The following is a 22,994-nucleotide window of genomic DNA, read 5'->3' as shown; positions in this document are numbered from 1 at the left end:
TGAAAACACCATACGATCCATAACTCCTGATTTTCTTATCATGGATAGCTACCTACTCTCCTTTAGCTAAGGAAAAAATGTTCTCGAAATCAGAATGGCTTTCCTAGTTTAAGAAAGGGGAAATGAATGGAAAAAGAGGAAGAGAAAAAATTATTAAGAATAGACTTGAAGAGCCACAGTTTTCAAGGTTTCAACCAGATTCAACATGACCTCCAATTTTGTTTCTGTGCTCACACTCAGGGCAGCTCTACTCTGGAAGCGCTACATCAGTGCAGCTGCACCACTGTACATCTGCTAAAAACTCTGTATGCCGGCTGGAGAGTGCTCTCCCATCGACATAATTACGCCACCTTCAGAAGAGGTGGAAGCTATGTCAGCGGGAAAGCGTCTCCCACCATCATAGCACCAGTGTGGACAGTGCTTAGGTCGCTGTAACTTGTGTCACTCGGAGGGCAGGGGGTGTGCCTTTTTCACACCCCTGAGCAACGTAGGTTAGATCAACTTAAGCAGTAGTATAGCCCTGCCCTCAGATAAACCTTTCTGGAGGTCATTACACTAGGTTTGTGAAACCCCTTGTTTTTTTTCCCTAACAAACTGTAATATAAACACCACTTTAGGAATTCAGTGAACGATCAAGGAGCTGAAAAAGTTGGATGTTGGAGTGGAAATTCTAGTTCAAAGACAAAGGCTTACAACAGTGACAAAGGGAATCAGACCATTATTGAAAATATAAGGAACAAAGACTTTGCCAAACCAAATCAAACCATTGGTCAATTTGGGCTACTGCCTTTGACAGCAGCCAACACCTGGTCCTATAGATGAAGCTGAAGAAACTTGTGATCGACTCAAGCCAATAAATTTAGATCAGGAGACTGGGCCTGATTCACAAATCACAAATCCTGAGTTTCGATCTTTAGATATGAGCTTCCCCAAAATTTGGGACAGAGATCAGTTATGGATTCCCTATGCTTGCTCAAACTTCTGGGTAGGATATTCAGAATGCATATAGACAACTGTACAATGCTGCACTTGCAGAGAGGAGATCCTTCTTGACCCTCACAGCTGAGAAGTCTTGGATCAGATCCTCAAGGTGTTCTACAGTTCCAATGATGATGGCAGTTGGCACCTGCTGATGAACCTTATATCCTGCACTACAAGAATTATCCTTATCTTAGTAGTCATAACTACAAGTGTTATTCATGGTGAAAAAAATTATCTGGATACATTTTTAAATCCAACTACATATTTGTCTCAAAGGCCTGAACTGGCAATGAATGCACCAACTGAATTTAGCTGGAGGGAAAGGAGGGATTTCCTTTTCTTTGTTCTGTTTTTTCCCTCCCATCCATTTCACTGAATAAGTGAAATTTTTAAAATCATTGCATGTGGAAAGTCTCTCTTTAAAGCTAATTTCAACTTCAAAATTATTCTGCTGGGAGAAATAAACTAATTAAAAGTTTTCAGATAGAGACTGAGGAGGACTTACCATTTCTCTCTTGTCTTCTTGAAAATGGACATCCACAAACATCCTGCCAAGGACATAAGGGAGTGCTCCTTCTATAAAGTTTACACATTTATCCCACTGAGGCAGTAAAGATGTAGTTCCCTGGATTACCTGTTGGCATTGCACAATAAACCATCAGAACATGCCATTTGAGAAAAACCATGGAAATAACTCAGTATCCTCATGGTAAATTCTGAAAAGTAACAGGCACACATAAATAGTAAAATGATTCTGCTGTTATATATGTTAGGTTATGTCTGCATTTTCGTTGTCTTCAAAAAGGATTTACACCAGCTGAGGATCTGCCTCCTTAATGTCTAATTATCCATTTAATGAGCAGGATGCAGCATTCTGCACCAACTTCAAAATCATCCAACTCCTTTGATCAATCCCATTCCTCTGAACCAGACCTGCCAGTAGGATTGCAAAGGATTGGGGTAGGAACTACTGTAGGTGGAAGGTCATCAGTCTGAATGCCTTCATGGGCATTCCTGGGAGGGCAGTAATATCAGTGTGAGAAAGAGCGCCGGCACGAGTGGAGGCGATCAATGAGTATGTGAATGAAGTAGAAAAGTGAGAGTGTAGCAAGGCACCGCTGAGTGAGGGGAGTGGGGCAAATGTGCGTGACAGTATAGAGGGGCATGAATGTGGGAGGTAGGATAGGGCACTGGAACCTTTGTAGAAATGGGGAGGCCAAGGCCAAAGTGGCTGCTCTTTCTCCCTCCATGGCTGGCTGCTCCAGCAATGGACCTCCAGCAATGGTCCCCCAGCAATTCCCAGTGGGCAAAGGTGTAATTGCAGCACCTCCCTGGCAGAATCTATTATTCTGCGGGTGGTGGGGGGGTGGGGAATCTGCAGGGACATGAATTCTCTGCTTGTTTCTTTTGTTAAAAAGTGGGGGGCGTGGCCCCTTGTTCCCTCAGTTCTGGCACCAGTGGCCCTAGTGCCTGAGAGAGAGCAGGAGGTGCCGTGTGCAATTGTGAGAGAGACATGCATAGTTGGATGTAGAGTGAAAGTCCAGGGTAAGAAAGAGGGAATGAAAGACAACAGACACAGTAGCAAGACAAGAATATACAGAATGAGTAGAAGGAAGAGGCTAGATGCAAAAAGCATCAGAAAAATAAGAGTGAGGCGAAACGTACTGAAAAAATAGAGGAAAAGTGATAATATATATAATAGAAGGAACGAAAGATTGGAGTAAAAGAACAAAAAAAAAGAAGAAAAAAGCCATGGAGATAAAGTTAACCTTTCATTGAATAATTTGTAATGGCAAAAAGTTTAAATATTGCAGAGTCAATGTTTGACATATGCATATCTTTTGACTAGCCATTTTATTATACCACAACTCCCTTCAATGTACCAAACACGATTTTGTTTGTGGATTGGGCATTAGGCTATAGGAGGAGGAAAAACTTTGAGGATGAGGAGAGTTAGCAGGCGGTCAGATCCCAGTGGGACAAAAAATTTCACGGGTGGTGTTGCGGGAGGAGGTATCTTGGCTGAGAGAAAGTGTCAGCATGTAGGCTAGTTAAAATCTATTGATTGCCTCCACCACTTTGTACCCGCCAGCCTTGCTCTGCTCCCATGGGCAGTGGATCTCATAGGCGGGGGTGGGGGGGTGGCTGAGCCTGCATGCTGTCCACCCGGCATGGCCCTGCCCGCATGCTGTCCACCCGGCACTCCAGGGCTCGGGCTGGGGGCTCTGGGGCCGCTTGAGCTGGCCGGTGGCTATGGTGGGAGTGCTCTGGGCTCCGGCAGGGGAGTGAGGTGTATGGAGAGGGAGAGGGGTGGGCCTTGGGCAGAAGGGGAGGAGCCGAGTGCTAGCCTCCCCCAAGGCCTGCTCCCCAATTTGTTATCAGGAAAGGAAGAAATGCCTGTAGTCACTCAGGGCTGGTCTACACTGAAGGTGTAAAGTCGACCTAAGTTACACTACTTCAGTTATGTAAATTACGTAAATGAAGTCGACGTAGCTTAGGTTGACTTACCGCTATGCCTACACCATGCTGTATTGATGGGATATGCTCTCCCACCAACTTACCTTACTCTTCTCTGGGAGGTGGAGCACAGAAGTCGACGGGAGAGCACTCTGCTATCAACACTGCATCGATCACAGCAGTACTGATTTAGCCATAAGTATAGGCAAGCCCTTAATGGAGCCCCTTTCCAGTCAATTAAACAGCAATGTTGATGGACTCTGAAGGGATTTGTGTTCATCTTTTATCAGCCCAAAACATACTGGCATGTGAAAATGGCCATCAAGGAAGGAGGAAGGTGCAAAATGGAGGAAAACAGGGATCCTCAAGATTTTAATGGTTTCGAACACACGTTCAGGGATTTTTTTTTTTGGCAAATGAAATCTTTGTTTCCTCTGATGCCTTGTCTCATCATGTAAACGTCACTTGATAATTCCCCCAATGAAATGGAAAGAATATGTAAAGTTTAAACTTACTATAAAGTAACCACACATCCAGAGAGTCTGTGGCTTACAGGGCTAGTTATGGGACACGGGGTTCTCCAGCTTTAAGTCACTGGTTTGAATCTAGCTTTGGTAGGTAATACGGTGTAGCTGAGGCCAAGCCTGGCCTGCTATGAGTCCTACTAGCATTACAATGGCTAGTGTAGAAAAATGGCTGATACTATAAACAAAGCAATTTCTCAGCAGTGATGTCTGGTTTTACAGCCTATGAAAATGACCTTCCACTTTTAATTAATTGTGTGATTTTCCCTCCCCTTCCTTTGCAAAGTACAAACCATTTTCATTTTAAACCTCTTGATGCCAAGATTCATATTCTTCAGGGCTGAAACCCATTGCCAGGCAGGGGCATGCTGCCCACTCAGGGGCCTGTCTGTACTGAGGGTTCCATTTGGGATCTTAATATCCTGCCAGACTGGTTATAGGTCAGCACTCTATTGTACTTGGCCACCAAGAAGTGCCTCATAAAAAGATGTACTAATAAACATGTAGCTGGGATTGGACAGCCAGTTGCTCACATTTTTTCAGAAAGAAAATGCTTTTCTAACACCACCTGTTTGAATGTGATGTAACATTAGTCTGCAGCTTTTGCCTTTTTCACAAAACAATGCATTTGATGGTGCTTTTTTTTTTGGCCAACTCTAAGAATGTTCAAATGTTACTTATCAAATGGGAAACTCTTAGGTCACTCCATGTGCCCATGCAGGAAGTTTAGAGCAGAGCTGAGCATATAATGGCTTTTTCGGTGTAGGGGCCAAACAAAACAACATGGTAATAATTCTGGTTTGAGTAGATTCCAAACCATAAGGGACAACTGTGATCATCTAGTCTGACTTTCTGTATAGCACAGGCCATAAAACTCTCCCCCCCCACCCCCAATTTCCTACAGTGTATCTTTGTTGGTTCAACTCAAACCAGAATTATTACCATGTTTTTTGTAATATCGTTTTTGTAATGTAGTTTTAATGTAACTATTTGATATTATTAAAATCCATTCACATTTGTTTTATATGAATGGAAATATTAGTCAACAATTTATTCACCAAGGGGGTTTTCTGGTGTGAGTAAAGCTGATCAAATTACAATTCTGTATAAACCATGCAATGAAACCGGATCAGGGCGCACTACTTTTTTGCAACTGCTTTTAATGCAAGTGATGTGCATTCTATTTATTATGTTGTGTTGTAGGGGGGGAGTCTCTGTACAGTAGGGCACTACAGATTTCAGTAGGGGCTTTTTCACTGATTTACTGGGCTTTGGATCAAGCACCAGGTGACTATGATAATACAATGCACAGTATGTCATCCTCTGGATTTTTACACAATCTCCAATTGCTCACAAACTTAATAAATTGATGAACTTACTTTGTTCTATTTCTGAGGAATCTCAGGGCATTGAATTTTAAGCAGACCCCAAACATTCACACAACATAACTGAAGAAGATATAGGGGAAATTATGCATATCTCTCACTTGATTTTTTTTCTTCTATACTTAGTTACCAAAGTCCTGCACTTAATTAAACATGTATTGGATGGAGTCCAAAGACGTGTCATCAGACTCATGCTCTGTTACTTAATATCTTACTTCCAGAAAGGAGAGTATACAACTACATAGATATGGACCTTTGAAAGAAAAGAAGGGAGGACTGGAAGTAAATGAACAGAACACACATATCCTGGAATCAGAGATATGGTATTAATCTTTTACTCTGAGCTCTAGCATTTTCTCTCACTACTGCAGTGATATGCATTTTTTACTGGATCTGGTAAGAATTACATGTGTTTGTACATGCACAAGAGATTTGTATGATTTTTGACCTATTACACACACAAAAACTACATTAGAAGAACATTAAAATGCTCCAGAGTCAAGCATTTAAAAGTTAAGAAATGCCAGAATGAAGGTTGCCTGTGAAACAGTAGTAGGCTGTCATCCTCTACACTCCTGAGTCCTCACATGAATTCTTATTCCCATTCTCCTTGTGCATCCAATCTCCCTCCCTGATCTCAGTGTTTCTCCCCAGCCAAATGGCTCCCAGTTCTTCCCATTTTCCTGACTGGCTCCTAATCCCAGCCTCTACCTCAGCTACCAGTCCCAGGCTCCTGTCCTCACCATGGCTTCCAGGCTCCTTGCCAACCCAGCAGGGGGATCATTGATGAGCACAGTGCTGTCAGTTCCTGTGCCCAGACCCACCATGGTCTGGAGCAGTAATTACAGGGCAAGTCCTTCTGAACACCTATGCTGAAGCATGCTCAGTTGTTCTGTGGGGATGCACCTGAGCAGTCTGATCACACATAGGAGCTATGTGAAGAGGGATCATGCTCAGTTGCTTTGTGGGGATGGTGCATGTGCAGTCCGGTCAGCACTAGAAGCTGAGAGAGGCTTGACCATGCTCAGTGAAGGTAGAATCTTTAGAGATTTTAGCTGGTCAAAGTCTACTCAGCACATACCTATAACTTGATCGGATTTGGACATACAGTATGTTTATGGGGATGGCAAAAGACATATCCCTGACACAAAGACCACCTCTGTTGCCAAATTTTGAGTCCCTGCTCCAAAGCGTGAGAGAGAACTAGAGCTGTTTAAAAAATTGCCGGAAGTTTTTTAATATGGGATAAGCAGCCCATTGGGATAAGCAATATGGGATAAGCAACTCAATGCACAGTGGAAGTCAAAAAAGTGAACAGAATGTTAGGAATCATCAAGAAAGGAATAGATAATAAGACAGAAAGTATCATATTGCCGCTATATAAATCCATGGTACGCCCACATCTTGAATACTGCGTGCAGATGTGGTCGCCCCATCTCAAAAAAGATATATTGGAATTGGAAAAGGTTCAGAAAAAGGCAACAAAAATGATTAGGGGTATAGAACGGCTTCCTTATGCGGAGAGATTAATAAGCCTGGGACTTTTCAGCTTGGAAAAGAGGCGACTGGGGGGGATATGATAGAGGTCTATAAAATCATGAGTGGTATAGAGAGAGTAAATAAGGAAGTGTTATTTACTCCTCCTCATAATACAAGAACAAGGGGCCACCAAATGAAATTAATAGATAGCAGGTTTAAAACAAACACAAGAAAGTATTTTTTCACACAACGCACTGTCAACCTCTGGAACTCCTTGCCAGAGGGTGTTGTGAAGGCCAATACTATAACGGGGTTTGAAAGGGAGCTAGATAGATACATGGAAGATAGGTCCATCAATGGCTATTAGCCAAGATGGGCAGGAATGGTGTCCTTAACCTCTGCTTGCAGAAGCTGGGATTGGGTGACAGGGCATGGATCACTTGATGATAACCTGTCTGTTCATTCCCTTTGGGACACCTGCTATTCGCCACTGTCAGAGGACAGGATACTGGGCTTGATGGATGTTTGGTCTGACCCAGTATGGCCATTCTTATGTTCTCATTTCCCCCCTAGCCTCTCTCTTACAGATGACTGAAATATTTTGGAAGAAATTCAGCCTAAGATAGACACCCAGAATGTAAAATTCATTCCAAACTATTTGGGGAAGGTTATAAGCAACTGAAAACAGGGTCTTTTAATTGGAAGCATCAGGCAACAAAGATAATAGATGTCTATGATGGTCTATACTATTATGTTCACCACTTTTACAAGACTATGATAAATTTTGCACAAATTATGCCTTGTGAGGTATCATTTGAAATGTCATAATCTGCTGAACATTATTGTCCTGATAAGATATGTGTATCAATATTGTATGTGAAGTTATAAGATTCTACCATGTATTATTGCTGTAACATGCTCCAAGTTTAAGAAAACCAGGCCCAAATCAGTTTCTCAGAAGCAAAGGACAGACCAACACCCAAACCAGGAGTTAAAAGTCTATTGAATGTGTAAGCAGCCATTCTCCAGCAACTGTAAGGTGTAAACAAGAAATTTGCATTTAATCACAATGGGCTGTGTATCACCATGACTCATCAAGGATGTTTATAGCACAAAAAACTGAATTATAAAAAGGGAGGGAAAATGCCTGACTTCACTCCTCCTCAAATCTCTCTGCTCATGACATCAGTGAATACCTGAAGGAGACTGAACTAAGGGGAGGGGCCCCAGGCTGGAAGGAGACCTAGCTGGTGAAATTTACTGCAACGTATGGTGAGAAAAACCTTCATTTTGAATTTTGTTCATTTGTTAAATTAGCTATTAGTTTGCATTTTACTCTTTTGTAACCAATCCGTGTTCTTATGCATCATTATTTGTAATCACTGAAAATCTCTCTTTTGTTGTTAATACTCTTATCTTATTGTTTTATCTTAACCTGTGTGTTAGGTTAAAGTGTGTGGGGAAACTCCATTTGGGATAACAGGGCTGGTGCATTATCATTTTCCTTTGATGAAATGATGGACTTTCTATGAGCTTGTACTGTTCAGAAGGATATTGAGCAGTTCAAGTCACAAATTTCTGGAAGACAAGGCTAGGACTAGGAATTTGTGGGTGTGTACCTGTATGTAATTCAGGAGTGACTGGTCAGAGCACTCATGTATTTAGTTGGGAGTGAATTTTCATGCTGAAGTCTACGTGAACAGGTCAGGAGTGGATGTTCTGAGAGCAAAGCAGTGTAAAAGGCACCCCAGGCTAAAGAGTTAAGGAGACACCACCTTTAAACAGTTCAGATTGTACCCTGGAGAATGCCACAATGTCACTATCAGTCTCACCTATCATAAAAATTGAAAAATTTTAAACTTACCCGAGAAAATTCCAGCCACCTATACTGAAAACGTCGGCTGAGGTTAAATATTCTTGAATAAACCATCCTCCATACCAGATAGTTGGCAATAGTTCTGTTAAATCAGACATACGTATTTATCAAACATTTAATTCCCTGTGATGTACAACAAAGCACTTGTGGAATCAATATTTGAATGGCTTTCTGAAAGAGCAGTTTGAACGGAATGAGAGAAATTTCACCTTTAAAATTAATGATGAGCTATGACCAAATTGATAAAGTCCTATTACACAGAAGAAATTGCATGAAAACTGCCATTTACTGCCTGATTTCATGATAGGAACCATCTTCTGGAGAATGCTTATAACACATTAGTAACCTGATGTATACAGTTCATAGTTGTACTCTTTTACAATGCAATTTTCATTTAGGTACTCTTTACACAAATCATAAGTGCTATGCAGTGACAGTAATTACTTTACTGCTCTGTACAGAAACTACACGGTATCTCATAATTTTTGACTTGTAAATCAAAGTGCAGGTTCTCTCTCTTTACTAGTAAGACCTACAAATAATGATCATGAAACTAAAATAATGGATAATTAGCTACCATATATAGTCATTACATGGTATTAACTAGGGTGACCAGACGTCCTGATATTAGGGGCTTTGTCTTATATAGGAAAATATGCTACGCCCCCCAACCCCAACCCCTCACCCCCGGAAAAAAAAGTGTCCTAATTTTTCGCATTTGCTGTCTGGTCACCCTTGTATTAGCACCTTTCATCTGAAAATATCAATGTGCTTTACAAGCATTTCTTCATTAGCACACTGAGAATTACTGTAGGCAAATATTAATATCCCCACTTTGCATACGGATAAACTGAAACACAGAGAGGTTAAGCTCCCAGATACTAGAGGGACTGAAAAATAGATAGGAGCGAGTTGTCCAATCCTCCCAGGAGACCCAACTCCTGTTCCCCTTCTCTAAACATTAAACAACACACTCTCAAGTCCACTGTGTGTGGTTACTGTGATAGGGGTAACTAGCACCTTCTGTATGAGACATATGTGCACTGTAAAACACAAGGTAAGAAATTTAGATTTCACCTTCTCAAAAATACTAAAGTATTCTACAGTAATGGCCTAAACACTCTGGTACAGTCATACACAGGTGTGAATCATAGTAACTCTCTTATTCACTAAAGATTTTGCCCCTGATCACATACACTTGGAGTGTATTTAGCAAACATCATGATTAAGAAAAGGGGAACAGGATAATTTGGGAAGCATTTATGACTGAAGATAAAGTAACGAGCTCTATTATATGATCAGACAGATTGCACCACTTCTATATTGAAAACTGAAGGAGGTAGGTTGGAATAAGGAAAACTCTAAAGGTTCCCTTGTGAATATTTCCCCATAGCATCCTATGAGGCATAGGAAAGATTTGCCTTCCTGGGGCAAGGGCTGTGGAGCCCACTCAAACCTCAAACCACTCAAACCTCAAACCCAGGAGACCTGAAAGAGGCCAAAGCCGTCCACAAGGAATCCCTTTACCTCAGCACTGACACTGGATGCCCTGTAGCCATGAGGTTCCCCAACAGTGGCTATCCTCACATACAAGCTTCCTCTTCCAGGAAAGATCCATATGGTCAGAGCAGGGATAATAAGAACTTGCCCTGACTTCACTCTCAGCCTGACCACTACTTTCTCCCAAGCTTCCCCTTTTCCCATCTTCTCTCACTGTGGAAAGACCTTCAAGGGCCTGAAGGGAGAGGGACAGTGCCATGGCAACATCCAAGTCTCCTGCCACATGGGGGGAGCAGGGGGTGATATCCCATGCATGGAGGTAACCCTTCACTAGGATCTATGTGGCAATCATCTGTCCTCCTGTACGTAAATATCCATGTAATCATATAACATATTGTGTCTGTTGGATGTTTTTTCAGTGATTAGAAATATACATGTCTAATACATAGTGTTATCAAGAAGATTAGCTTGCATGAGCTCAGGTTACAAGACTTGGAAGAGTTCTTTTTGTCGTGATTCAATTAATTGAATCAGAGACATTAAAAATACAGGATCAATAATGATACCAGAAAGTAGCAGGTGTTTCCCAAAAAATGTTTGGTCAATGTAGGGTTTCCTTAAGCAATGACAAACTGAAGTATGCTGTAAGTGCCTACTCAGTAAAATTTCTGCCAGTGAGCTAATTTCCACAAGCCTCACATCTATCAGTTTCAAAGCGCTTCACGGGGCTGCGTCCATGCTCCTGCAATAACTATTAAGGCCCTGCATCTTATTAGAATCTAGAAAAGTATTTACAGGATTCTTGTGGATTAAAATGATAAAAGGCTTAATTTTTGTTGAAATTCTTATAAGGAGAAAACCCCATTTAGAAAGACCCCTACCATAAGGCAATTACCTTTTACAATTTAACACTTAAAAGCCACAGAAATTTAATTCTCCTTTGTGTGCAGTTCTTGCTCCACCTTGGGTGGTGTTTATCCTTGATTATGGGTTAGGAAATCTGTTCTGAGCTAAAAAAAAAAAAAAAGGGTGGGGAATGTAATTAGTGATGGATGAACTTCATAAATGGGCCTGATCCAAAGCCCATTGATATCAATGGAAGTAGTTCCATCTATTTCAGTGGCTTTTTTATCAAGTCAGCAATATGGAGGTGAGACTCAGTTTAGATAAATACACAAAGATTATCCAAATCTTATTTGAAACTGGATCTGCAAAATTGGGCTGGACACCTTTCAAGAATGGGTTATTTGATGAGATCTCTGGTGCTTCCTTTTTGAACTAGTATTTGAATCCCCTGCCACGCAAAAATATAAAGCAATTAAAAAGGTTTCATTTCAAACTCTGGATGAGGATTGGTTATTCTGTTTTCAAGAGCGTGGGAAAGAGCAGGGTTCATATTTTATCTGAACCTGTTTACCAATCCTTGGCTTCTATTCTTTGTTTCTTGGGCCAAGTACACAAAGTACAAAAAGAATAAAGATAGAAGGGGCTAATTTCACCACTTTGGTTTAAAACAATAGTACTTTTCACTTATGTGTTGCCATTCACCTAAGGCTCTCAGAATGCTTTACAAATTATTTAATCTGCACAATGCCAGTGTGAAGGAGGCAACTGTTATGCCAAGTTTAACAATGGTGAAACTGAGGCACAGAAAATGTGAGCTATTTGCCTTGCTTCCCATACTGAGATGTAGTGCTGGAATTGAACACACAAGTCCCAGACCCAAGTTCTATGTAACTAAAGTTCTTGTTATTGTAATCCTGGGGAAGATTACATTTTGCCCTATTTTGACTGCCAAATGATTGCTACAGCTGGAAAGTTTAGGATGATTATTTCTTAACAAAGTGGTCTGTTAGTTTGTGGTATAGTCTCCCAAAGGAAGTGGTAGAAACCTCGTTTCTTGGGACATTTAGAACTAGACCAAGCATTTGTGATAACACTGTAAGGAACAATAATGCCTTGGCAGTGAATAAAGTGAATAAAGACCTACATAAAATGCTAGAATTTTGTGACATCATGCTAGCATTTTTATCAATATTTATTGGTAGACAGATTTAATTTAAGATATAATTTTAGATTTAATATGAGCTCAACAAATATATCCACGTTTTCCAACTAATGGACTTCCTTGAGAGGCATACGCGGTGCATGCATTTTTGCATTCCTAATTGAATTGTGGAACCAAATTCTGAGCACTCCTAAACCTCTCTCTACCATCCTCCAGCAGGGGCATATCCACAATTAATTTTGCAGGAGCATCCTGAAGTTCAAAGAGAATACTAGTCTTCAAGTTTTCTAAAAGTTTATTCAATTATATTCTATGGAGAAGTGAGTGTTAGTTATTTGTCTTTTGCCAGACCAGTAGGACAAGCAACAGGAAAGTAGTTCTTCAGTTTGAGTTCTGTTAGGGTTATAATCATTGTTACTGTAACAGTTACAAAGATTTGTATTTGGGATACAAATCCTTTTATTGCTCTCAGGTTATACATGGGACTGTTCTTCTCTCAATGTACACAAATTCTCCTTAACAAAAGTGAAACGGGCCTTGAGAAAAGAACAGATTCCTTATATAACAGATGTAAGTTAATATCTAAGATTCCTAGGACATATCATACAATATCTTGATTAAATTCGCTGGAGTTACTGTGAATTGATTAGAGCTGCGTGAATAATGGCCTGTGAAAAACTCATGCAGTGAATTTAGCTCCTATTCAGGTTTGTGTGTTGTCTTCAATCAGTCTGCAATTTTAATGAATTTGTTCACTATTCAAAAGGGTCCAGTGAATGCTCTGAGGAAACAGTTTTCAATTGCTTACAAAAAATTCTCTGTGAATACTTCATTGAATAATCCATACCTGGGGTTCAATATTCAACTTGAGTGATTTGTCACTTAATTCGCATGATATTGTTTCTGTTCTCAGAATGGATGACCTAACCTTTAAGCTGCTTCTTCCTCTATCTGAAACAAATTTCATTTACTTAGACTGTTTTCAGAGTAGGAGCCGTGTTAGTCTGTATTCGCAAAAAGAAAAGGAGTACTTGTGGCACCTTAGAGACTAACAAATTTATTTGAGCATAGGCTTTCGTGAGCTACAGCTCACTTCATCGGATGCATTCAGTGGCATTGCGAATGCATCCGATGAAGTGAGCTGTAGCTCACGAAAGCTTATGCTCAAATAAATTTGTTAGTCTCTAAGGTGCCACAAGTACTCCTTTTCTTTTTACTTAGACTGTATGACTCTTTGGAGCTGGGGCAATCTTTTTTTTTTCTTTCTGTGTTTGTACATAACTTTCTACTATAGTCCTGGTCTATTACTGGGGTTCCTATGGCTACCACAATACTAATAAATAATAACAATTTTGTGCCTGAAAAGGGATGGAACTCAGTCCAAGTGAAAATCCTATTTAGATGCCATTGAAATATCCACAAATAATTTTTCTTGCTATTCACCTAGCTCCACTAATGATACTATATCTCCTGAAGTGATTCAGAAATTAATTTATGTTATAACCACTGAAATATGACTGGGACTTAAGCAGGAATCAAGGGGAATATATTAACACAGAAATATTAACACAGAAATATTTACTGTAACAATCTAAAATCAAGTCCATGTTGTTTGCATTAATTTTGCTGTTTAAACTCCTTTCTGACATTCACATGCTATATAAAATATGACATTTAAGCATTTATCCTTGAACTTATTCACCATTTAGGCAGATATAAGGCTCTGTGTATTGCTCTACACTTATTGGAGTGGTGGGAGAGGAGAAGTATTCTTTCCTGTTATTATTTTTTCCAAACTAGATAATAAAGTGACTTTCAGAGCCAATTGTAAAGAGCCCTCAAAAAGTTTTTTTGTTACTATGTCATGAATCTTTGAATGGATTTTATGTATTAATGTATTTGTATCTTTGACAAACACATGAGTAACAATGGCCATATTAAAGTAACTGAATAAATTTATTTATGTTTAAGTTATCATGCTATAATTTACCATTTCAAACAACATATGAATTGATTTTCTTAGGACTAGATGGCACAATATAGGCATAGCCTGTACTGAGGACTCTCACAAACTGCTGCCCTCCTTAAGGGATGAAGCTCAGTACATGGGGTGTGGGGAAATAGAGTCATGGCTTTGCCTACTCCCACACTTTTTGTTTTCTTTGGGTCACCATGTGCCCAAGGGCAATAGTTAGGGAGCAGTTCTTGCACTCCAGTAAACACAGGGCCTGAACCTGTGCCCAGCTTATATGCCAGCCTCACAAGAGAGGGGAGGTTCTTTACTCCCTCTGCTGTGCCCCTGCGTAAAGGCGAGGCAACATCTAGCTCTTAATTAAGATGCAGGACGCAATCCTCCCAGCACCTTACAGGATGGGACACTGAAGTAAATAAAATGAGCCTCTTTGCTGTATAGCAATATACGACAAGACATACACATAAAAGGACCAATTCTCCTTTGCCTTGCTACATGTGCAGTTGGTGTAAAATGATACCAAATAAGCATTTTATACTCATTTTGCACGAATGAAACTGACTTTCCAAGGCGCAGGGCAATGGAGAATCGAGGCCACACAATGTGTATTGTTCAGTCATTTGAAGGAGAAGTTCTGTGGTCATGTCTGTTTGAATTGTTTAAAGTAGGTTATGATAGCTGATTGTTTGGAGGTGGAACACACACTACTTTTTATTTTTAGTATTGCCTGATCTGCCTGATATTTTACAAGTATTCTGAATTTATGTAAAGATGTCATTATTAAGAGAAGAAATACAGTGCAATAATATCAGAATAAAGTTTCTGCCTTGGTCTAGTATTTTTTAGTTCTTATATAGAGGACTTTAGTTTGACATGTTGTGACCAAGTAATATTATTGCATGGTTAGCAATAAACTGGTTTTGGAAAGACATTCAACCAAAAATAAAAAGATGGTAAGAGGCAATCATTACCTTACGCAAGGAGCTCCACAGGGTAATTCATAAGCTGTGAGGTAGTTTCAGTAATAAAGGAGTATTGCAAAGTCAGACAATTTAAATATATACATTTCTCTCTATACTAAGGGACTGTTCTTCCATGCCTTGCATCCCTGAGCAAAGTGGGTGCAAAATGCTACCATTCTGATCTAGTAGCATTTTACACATCCATCTCACAGGGGTAAATGACTACACAAGATGCAAGGCCATGGAGAATCAAGCCTTAAACGTCCGTTAGAATGGTGAGCTGGATGCACCTGTAATTGCAAACCTTACTGCAGGATCTTTTTTGTTTCACTTTTTTTTTTATTTGAGTCAGAAATTGAATTAACACCTACAAGGCTTGTATCCTTCAGCCTTTATTCAAGCAAAACCGAATGGGAGGTTTGCCTGAGTAAAGACTTGAGCCAAAAGAGTGCTGAGCATCTGAGATTCTCATTGAAATGCCCTGGATTTGGCCCACCCTTTTGAGTGTAGTTGAATGAACAGGATAATACAGCAGACAAAGGTATAACACAGTCCAATGGCTGGAAGTTAAAGCTAGACATAGACATATTCAGACTGGAAACAAAGTACACATTTTTAACAGTGAAGGTAATTAACCATTTGAACAATTTACCAAGAACTGTGGTAGAGTCTCTATCACTGGCATTTTTTAAATGCAAAATTGAGTGCTTTAAAGAAAAAAAAAAGGGGGGGGGGGAGGATACACTCCAGGAATTATTTTGGGGGAGGTTTATGGCCTGTGTTATACAGGAGGTCAGAGTAGATGATCATAATAGTCCCTTCTGGCCTTGGAATCTACAAAACATAATAATCATCCTTACTTTTTCCTTTCTTTTTCTAGTATCCTGAACAAATCTTTGAAGTATTGGGGTGCACGGACAATCACGTTTTCTGAAGGACCTATATCGTTAAGGTGAGGGTAGAGTTTAGTGTCAATCACCTTCTTGATGTATCCCAGCCAGTCAAACTGAAAGGACAAAGAAAAGCTCAGTTAATACAGTTGACAAACAGAGAAGATCAGACATAATTAATTGGCAGGGTTCAGTTTAATGACATGAAGGTTTTTGCTTATTTAAAAGTTAGAATATATTTAATTTCATCATGACAAATAGTTTGGAACTTACAGATGCAGCTGTATTTAAAACAACAATTATAGTAGAGAATACCTGTTTGTACTAATGTTCATTTAAAATGCTGTCCTTTGCACATTTGAAGCACCTTCAGTTGTAAATGGTTAGTTACATAGGCCAGACATTAGAGCAATTTTCCAGTTAACTTCCACCAACCTGAGGGATCATGGTGCTAAGTTCAGATAAGTTCATTTTATTGTACATAGTCTCACTGGTTCGATTCTCCTGTGGAATCATTATCTAGAGAATATAAATGAAAATAAATATATGTTTAAACATCCTTCTCTTACTTTGTTAATACCCATCATATTGTTTGTGAGAACTACCTCAGTCTAGCTGCAAAAAAAAAAAAGTTCATAGCAACAAATTGCCTCCCGATCCTCAAAGGAAAGTTAGCTATCCTAAACCACAAAGCTAACTAATGTTATTTTAACTTATTACTCTTCAGTATGTTATCCAGTATTTTTTCTTTTCAAACTTTTGGCCAAATTTTGCTCCAATTACACCACATTATATTACTAGTCACTCCATTCACATTTTAGCAGCATAAGTGGGAGCCAGATTTAGTCCATTAATACTTCTTCACTCCATCACCTCAACTAGAAGTCCATTCCACCTCCTCAAAAGCATCTGGTCAAAAAGAAATACTACAGAGAAAACTAGGCCCATTCATAAATTATGAGGATTATCCAGATTCCAAGGTTTCAGTTTGTCCATAATAAAAAAAATAGTCCAAGCACAAAGTTCAGATCCAGTTCAAAATGTCCTCAAAGTTCAAAGGTGTTAGGATTTCAGATGCTGGTTCCAGCCTAATTCTAAGGTAATTTCTATACAATCAACTCCATTTAAACTGAACATGACACAGATGGCAAGACTCCAGATCAACCAAACTAATGGCAGTTTTCTGACCCAAATTCCCACACCAAGTTTCTCTGGCTTTTGCTTAAGCCATACAGAAAATATGACGTCCCTCAGATATTTTAATTCCCGTCCCCCACTGCCCCTCACATATGTCATCTTTTTCTTCCCCCACTTCCCACAGGCTCTACTCCCTGAAATCTTCCCACTTTTTCCTGCTTAAACTTCCATTTTTCTCCATGCCTACAGGTACCACTCCTCTCCCCCGGCCATCTGACAAATATTTAAACTCATCCTTTATGCTCTACTTTCTTTCCCCCCACAAAATTCTCCTACCTGTGTGTAGTTCACAGTCACTCACACCTACCTGAAATCTTAGCTTTTCTCCTCCACACAAGTCCTGCTTCCAACATTCCCTCAAACTCTCTCTATACACTCCATCTCCTTTCTAATCACAGGATCTGTTCTCGGAAATATTTTCCCTCCATTCTTGCTACTTCTCTCCCTGAACAAGTCCTCCCCAGGTAAGTTCACTTAAAATGAATATAGGGCACACAGTATATATATATAAACACAAGAGATAAAAAGAGTTAATGTCTGTCTTGTAGTTACACAGGGATGTTTATACAACCAATTACATTCACCAGGGACTTGTTAATCAAAACCATTGGATTCAGGTCTTTATTCATATCTATATTTTAGGGCATTTTTTTTTCTTGAACAGCAATAATTATCACTCTCAGTGTATTATGTTTCTCAGTGACTATTATTGACCCTGACGGCCCTTAGGGTCCATTTCCTCTATGTGGCAGCTTCACATGTGCACTAAATTAACGAATTAAAAGTCTGTCCGGCTTTATCGAAGGAATTTTACCGCAGCCACAAGTGACGGCAAAGTCTGGAAAAAGTGCACCTATTTGCAGTGTCACTGAAGAGCTGAACAAACACGTATTGCTTTTCCAATCTAATGAGAGACAGTGAAGAATATGCTCATTGCAATGAAGCAAGTTCTGTATGGCGCTGTCTTGAATAAAATAAAGCCGAATGCTTGATTTGATATGCTGCTGCCATCTTGGATCACCCCAAATTCTGCAAAAAAGAAAATCTTTCTACTTTCTACTCTGTGAAAAGCAGCACCAGAAATCAGCACATCAAGACAAATAATGTTTGTGTGTGAAAGGGGAGAGGGCTGGCTTTATGGCAGGCTACTCACTATCCTTCCCCAACAAGTTTCTCCAATAGATTTCAGGTTCCACATGTTAGGAGGTGATGAGATGGATGGATGGCTGCTCTCCATGGCATTGTCCAGGAACCATGAACTCCATGTACATTAATGCTGATGGGGCAGCCCTAATTTATAACAGTTCGTCACCACTGAATGAAACCCTTCCTGCTCAAAGGAGTTCACAGGAACCCTGACCAAAGGAGTTCACAGGAATGCAAGCAGGATGTGCAACGCCTGGGAGCAAAGTCCCTGCAGGAGCCACGCTGGCTTGTGGGTCCGGGGGCAAGAAGCACAGGGCCACCACAAATGTTGCCTTTGTCTCCAAAAAGTTCCCAGAGTTCTAGGAGTTTTATGGGTAAAAAGCAAGTATAAATTCTATAGGAGTGAGGAGGGATCCATTTTGTTCCCATGGCCTCATTTTTCATGCAGATACAAATCGAATATTGATTGACTAAACCCATCATTCTGTAATTGAACAAACAAGAGTCCACACAATTCAGGTGGCCATAATGTTCTAAAATACAACAAAATATTTCAACAGGAAAGCTAGATGTAAAACTAGGAGTACTTGTGGCACCTTAGAGACTGACCTGGGATATTCTATCTACTACCCAAGATCCATAAACCTGGAAATCCTGGGCGCCCCATCATCTCAGGCATTGGCACCCTGACAGCAGGATTGTCTGGCTATGTAGACTCCCTCCTCAGGCCCTACGCTACCAGCACTCCCAGCTACCTTCGAGACACCACTGACTTCCTGAGGAAACTACAATCCATCGGTGATCTTCCTCATAACACCATCCTGGCCACTATGGATGTAGAAGCCCTCTACACCAACATTCCACACAAAGATGGACTACAAGCCGTCAAGAACACTATCCCCGATAATGTCACGGCTAACCTGGTGGCTGAACTTTGTGACTTTGTCCTTACCCATAACTATTTTACATTTGGGGACAATGTATACCTTCAGATCAGCGGCACTGCTATGGGTACCCGCATGGCCCCACAGTATGCCAACATTTTTATGGCTGATTTAGAACAACGCTTCCTCAACTCTCGTCCCCTAACGCCCCTACTCTACTTGCGCAATATTGATGACATCTTCATCATCTGGACCCATGGAAAAGAAGCCCTTGAGGAATTCCACTATGATTTCAACAATTTCCATCCCACCATCAACCTCAGCCTGGTCCAGTCCACACAAGAGATCCACTTCCTGGACACTACAGTACTAATAAACAATGGTCACATAAACACCACCCTATACCGGAAACCTACTGACCGCTATTCCTATCTACATGCCTCGAGCTTTCACCCTGACCACACCACACGATCCATCGTCTACAGCCAAGCTCTGTGATACAACCGCATTTGCTCCAACCCCTCGGACAGAGACAAACACCTACAAGATCTCTATCAAGCATTCTTACAACTACAATACCCACCTGCGGAAGTGAAGAAACAGATTGATAGAGCCAGAAGAGTTCCCAGAAGTCACCTGCTATAGGACAGGCCTAACAAAGAAAATAACGGAACGCCACTAGCCGTCTCCTTCAGCCCCCAACTAAAACCCCTCCAACACATTATTAAGGATCTACAACCTATCCTGAAGGATGACCCAACACTCTCACAAATCTTGGGAGACAGGCCAGTCCTTGCCTACAGACAGCCCCCCAACCTGAAGCAAATACTCACCAGCAACCATATACCACACAACAGAACCACTAACCCAGGAACCTATCCTTGCAACAAAGCCCGTTGCCAACTGTGCCCACATATCTATTCAGGGGACACCATCACAGGGCCTAATAACATCAGCCACACTATCAGAGGCTCGTTCACCTGCACATCCACCAATGTGATATATGCCATCATGTGCCAGCAATGCCCCTCTGCCATGTACATTGGTCAAACTGGACAGTCTCTATGTAAAAGAATAAATGGACACAAATCAGATGTCAAGAATTATAACATTCATAAACCAGTCGGAGAACACTTCAATCTCTCTGGTCACGCAATTACAGACATGAAGGTCGCTATCTTACAACAAAAAACTTCAAATCCAGACTCCAGCGAGAAACTGCTGAATTGGAATTCATTTGCAAATTGGATACTATTAATTTAGGCTTAAATAGAGACTGGGAGTGGCTAAGTCATTATGCAAGGTAGCCTATTTCCCCTTGTTTTTTCCTAACACCCCCCCCCGCAGACGTTCTGGTTAAACTTGGATTTATGCTGGAAATGGCCCACCTTGATTATCATGCACATTGTAAGGAGAAAAAAGAAAAGGAGTACTTGTGGCACCTTAGAGACTAACCAATTTATTTGAGCATGAGCTTTCGTGAGCTACAGCTCACTTCATCAGATGCATACCGTGGAAACTGCAGCAGACTTTATATATACACAGAGAATATGAAACAATACCTCCTCCCACCCCACTGTCCTGCTGGTAATAGCTTATCTAAAGTGATGATCTAAAGTGATGATCACTTTAGATAAGCTATTACCAGCAGGACAGTGGGGTGGGAGGAGGTATTGTTTCATATTCTCTGTGTATATATAAAGTCTGCTGCAGTTTCCACGGTATGCATCCGATGAAGTGAGCTATAGCTCACGAAAGCTCATGCTCAAATAAATTGGTTAGTCTCTAAGGTGCCACAAGTACTCCTTTTCTTTTTGCGAATACAGACTAACACGGCTGTTACTCTGAAACCTGTCATTGTAAGGAGAGTGGTCACTTTGGATAAGCTATTACCAGCAGGAGAGTGAGTTTGTGTGTGTGTGTTTTTGGGGTGGGGGGGGGGTGAGAAAACCTGGATTTGTGCTGGAAATGGCCCACCTTGATTTTCATACACATTGTAAGGAGAGTGATCACTTTAGATAAGCTATTACCAGCAGGAGAGTGGGGTGGGAGGAGGTATTGTTTCATGGTCTCTGTGTCTTATATATAATGTCTTCTGCAGTTTCCACAGCATGCATCCAATGAAGTGAGCTGTAGCTCACGAAAGCTTATGCTCAAATAAATTGGTTAGTCTCTAAGGTGCCACAAGTACTCCTTTTCTTTTTGCGAATACAGACTAACACGGCTGTTACTCTGAAACCTGTCATAGATGTAAAACTGTTTGTGATAATACTTAATGGTATTACTTCAACAATTACTTCAACTTTCCTCACAAGCATACGTTAATGTTAATACATTGCCCAGCTGATTGCACAATGGGGGACACCTCTAACTAAAACAGCCTACATCAAAACTCAAACGAATAATTATTTTGCAGATTTAAAGGATGGACTATACTCCTATGGTTGGTTATTTCAGAACAGGTTTCCAAGTTAACAGTTAACTAATGCAGAAGGTTTGCTTTGGGCTTTTCTTTTTCATATTTTCACTACTGTTTCTACCCCTCCACTTCACCTTTCAAGAAATGTTACAAAGTATGTTAATATAAAATAATTGCACAAAGGAAAACCACTAATATAGTATTGCTTCAATTCATGCATCATTTTAGCAGTTAGTTACAATTACACATGAGAAAATTACTAACCTCAGCTATTTTAATTTCCAGTTTCAGAACTAACTTCATATCAGACTCTGCCCGCGAGGCATTAGCACCCAAAAGCACTGCAGTATCAATCATGAACTGCAAAAAGGCTTCTCTGTACTGAAGAGAAAGAAGAATGAAATGAGCATTGCAGTTACGTCTAAGGGTGGCTGTAGCAGTAAAAAGAAAAGTATTCTGCATTTTTAAGTCATTGTTTCAAGTGGAAGATAAGCATTTTGTGAGACTGGTTTGATTCCACCACAGGAGAACCAGGGAAATAACACCATAACAGTACTGTGCTGACAGGATCTCTCTTGTGGTTCACTGAATATAGCTTTCAAAACATACCAAATGGTGTTGGATTGAGACTTACCTACACATGTTAGAGCTCAGAGAGTTAGTATACACCAAGCCAAGCTGTAAATCTACAGCACACTAGCATGCCATGCACTAGTGGCCATGTAGACTAGAAGTTCACTATGGTGCTTTGACGTACTACTGTATCAAACAGCGTGCCGTAGCTGGGTCTACGTGGCCAGTTCATGGTAAGCTAGTGTGCTGTAGATTTACACCCCAGCTTGCCGTGCACTAAGTCTGTGTACAGACAAGCCTTTACAAAGGAATGGGATATGTATATTTGTATAGAAAATACATTCCTAGAACGATCTCTCTGCAACAACTCACTCTCCTCCTCCAGTCTTGCACTGACCTTTTGGGTGCCCTAGATCCTCTGATGTCTTAGAGGGCATCAGGTAGAATCCTATTGGCCAGCATTCAAGACAGGAATAAAATTATACTCCAATTAAGTAAATATTTCACCTTCTGGTAGATGTAATTCACTGGAGAGACACCACCTGGCCAGAGGGATGCCATTGGAAAACTCACTAGCTCACCTGAGAGCTGGGAGGGGGAAGGAAAAGGGTCAGAACTTGGATGAGGGCAATTGCTACAGCCCCATGAAGATTGTGGGGATATATTTATTGAGTCTGGGGTTACAAGTGCTGGACATTGCATAATTTTCCATTATACTTAGGGGAAAAGGTGTTGCAAGTA

General features: G+C 40.5%; 1 protein-coding gene across 1 annotated transcript in view; it reads right to left on the bottom strand.

Annotated features, from left to right (window-relative positions):
• Positions 1–22,994, bottom strand: part of PHEX (phosphate regulating endopeptidase X-linked) — a 141,112-nt gene that overhangs the window by 71,830 nt on the left and 46,288 nt on the right. The window contains exons 7-11 of the mRNA XM_073328113.2: positions 21,945–22,061; positions 16,470–16,553; positions 16,005–16,150; positions 8,691–8,784; positions 1,487–1,615 (exon numbers count right to left, since the gene is read on the bottom strand). Coding sequence (XP_073184214.1) covers positions 1,487–1,615; positions 8,691–8,784; positions 16,005–16,150; positions 16,470–16,553; positions 21,945–22,061 — 570 coding nt within the window. The remainder of the gene's footprint in view (positions 1–1,486; positions 1,616–8,690; positions 8,785–16,004; positions 16,151–16,469; positions 16,554–21,944; positions 22,062–22,994) is intronic.

Source organism: Lepidochelys kempii, chromosome 1 (assembly GCF_965140285.1).
Source record: "Lepidochelys kempii isolate rLepKem1 chromosome 1, rLepKem1.hap1, whole genome shotgun sequence".
In the NCBI taxonomy this organism is placed as follows: domain Eukaryota; kingdom Metazoa; phylum Chordata; order Testudines; family Cheloniidae; genus Lepidochelys; species Lepidochelys kempii.
The sequence above is the reverse complement of the archived record's forward strand: the minus strand, read 5'-3'. Positions and strand labels throughout refer to the sequence as shown.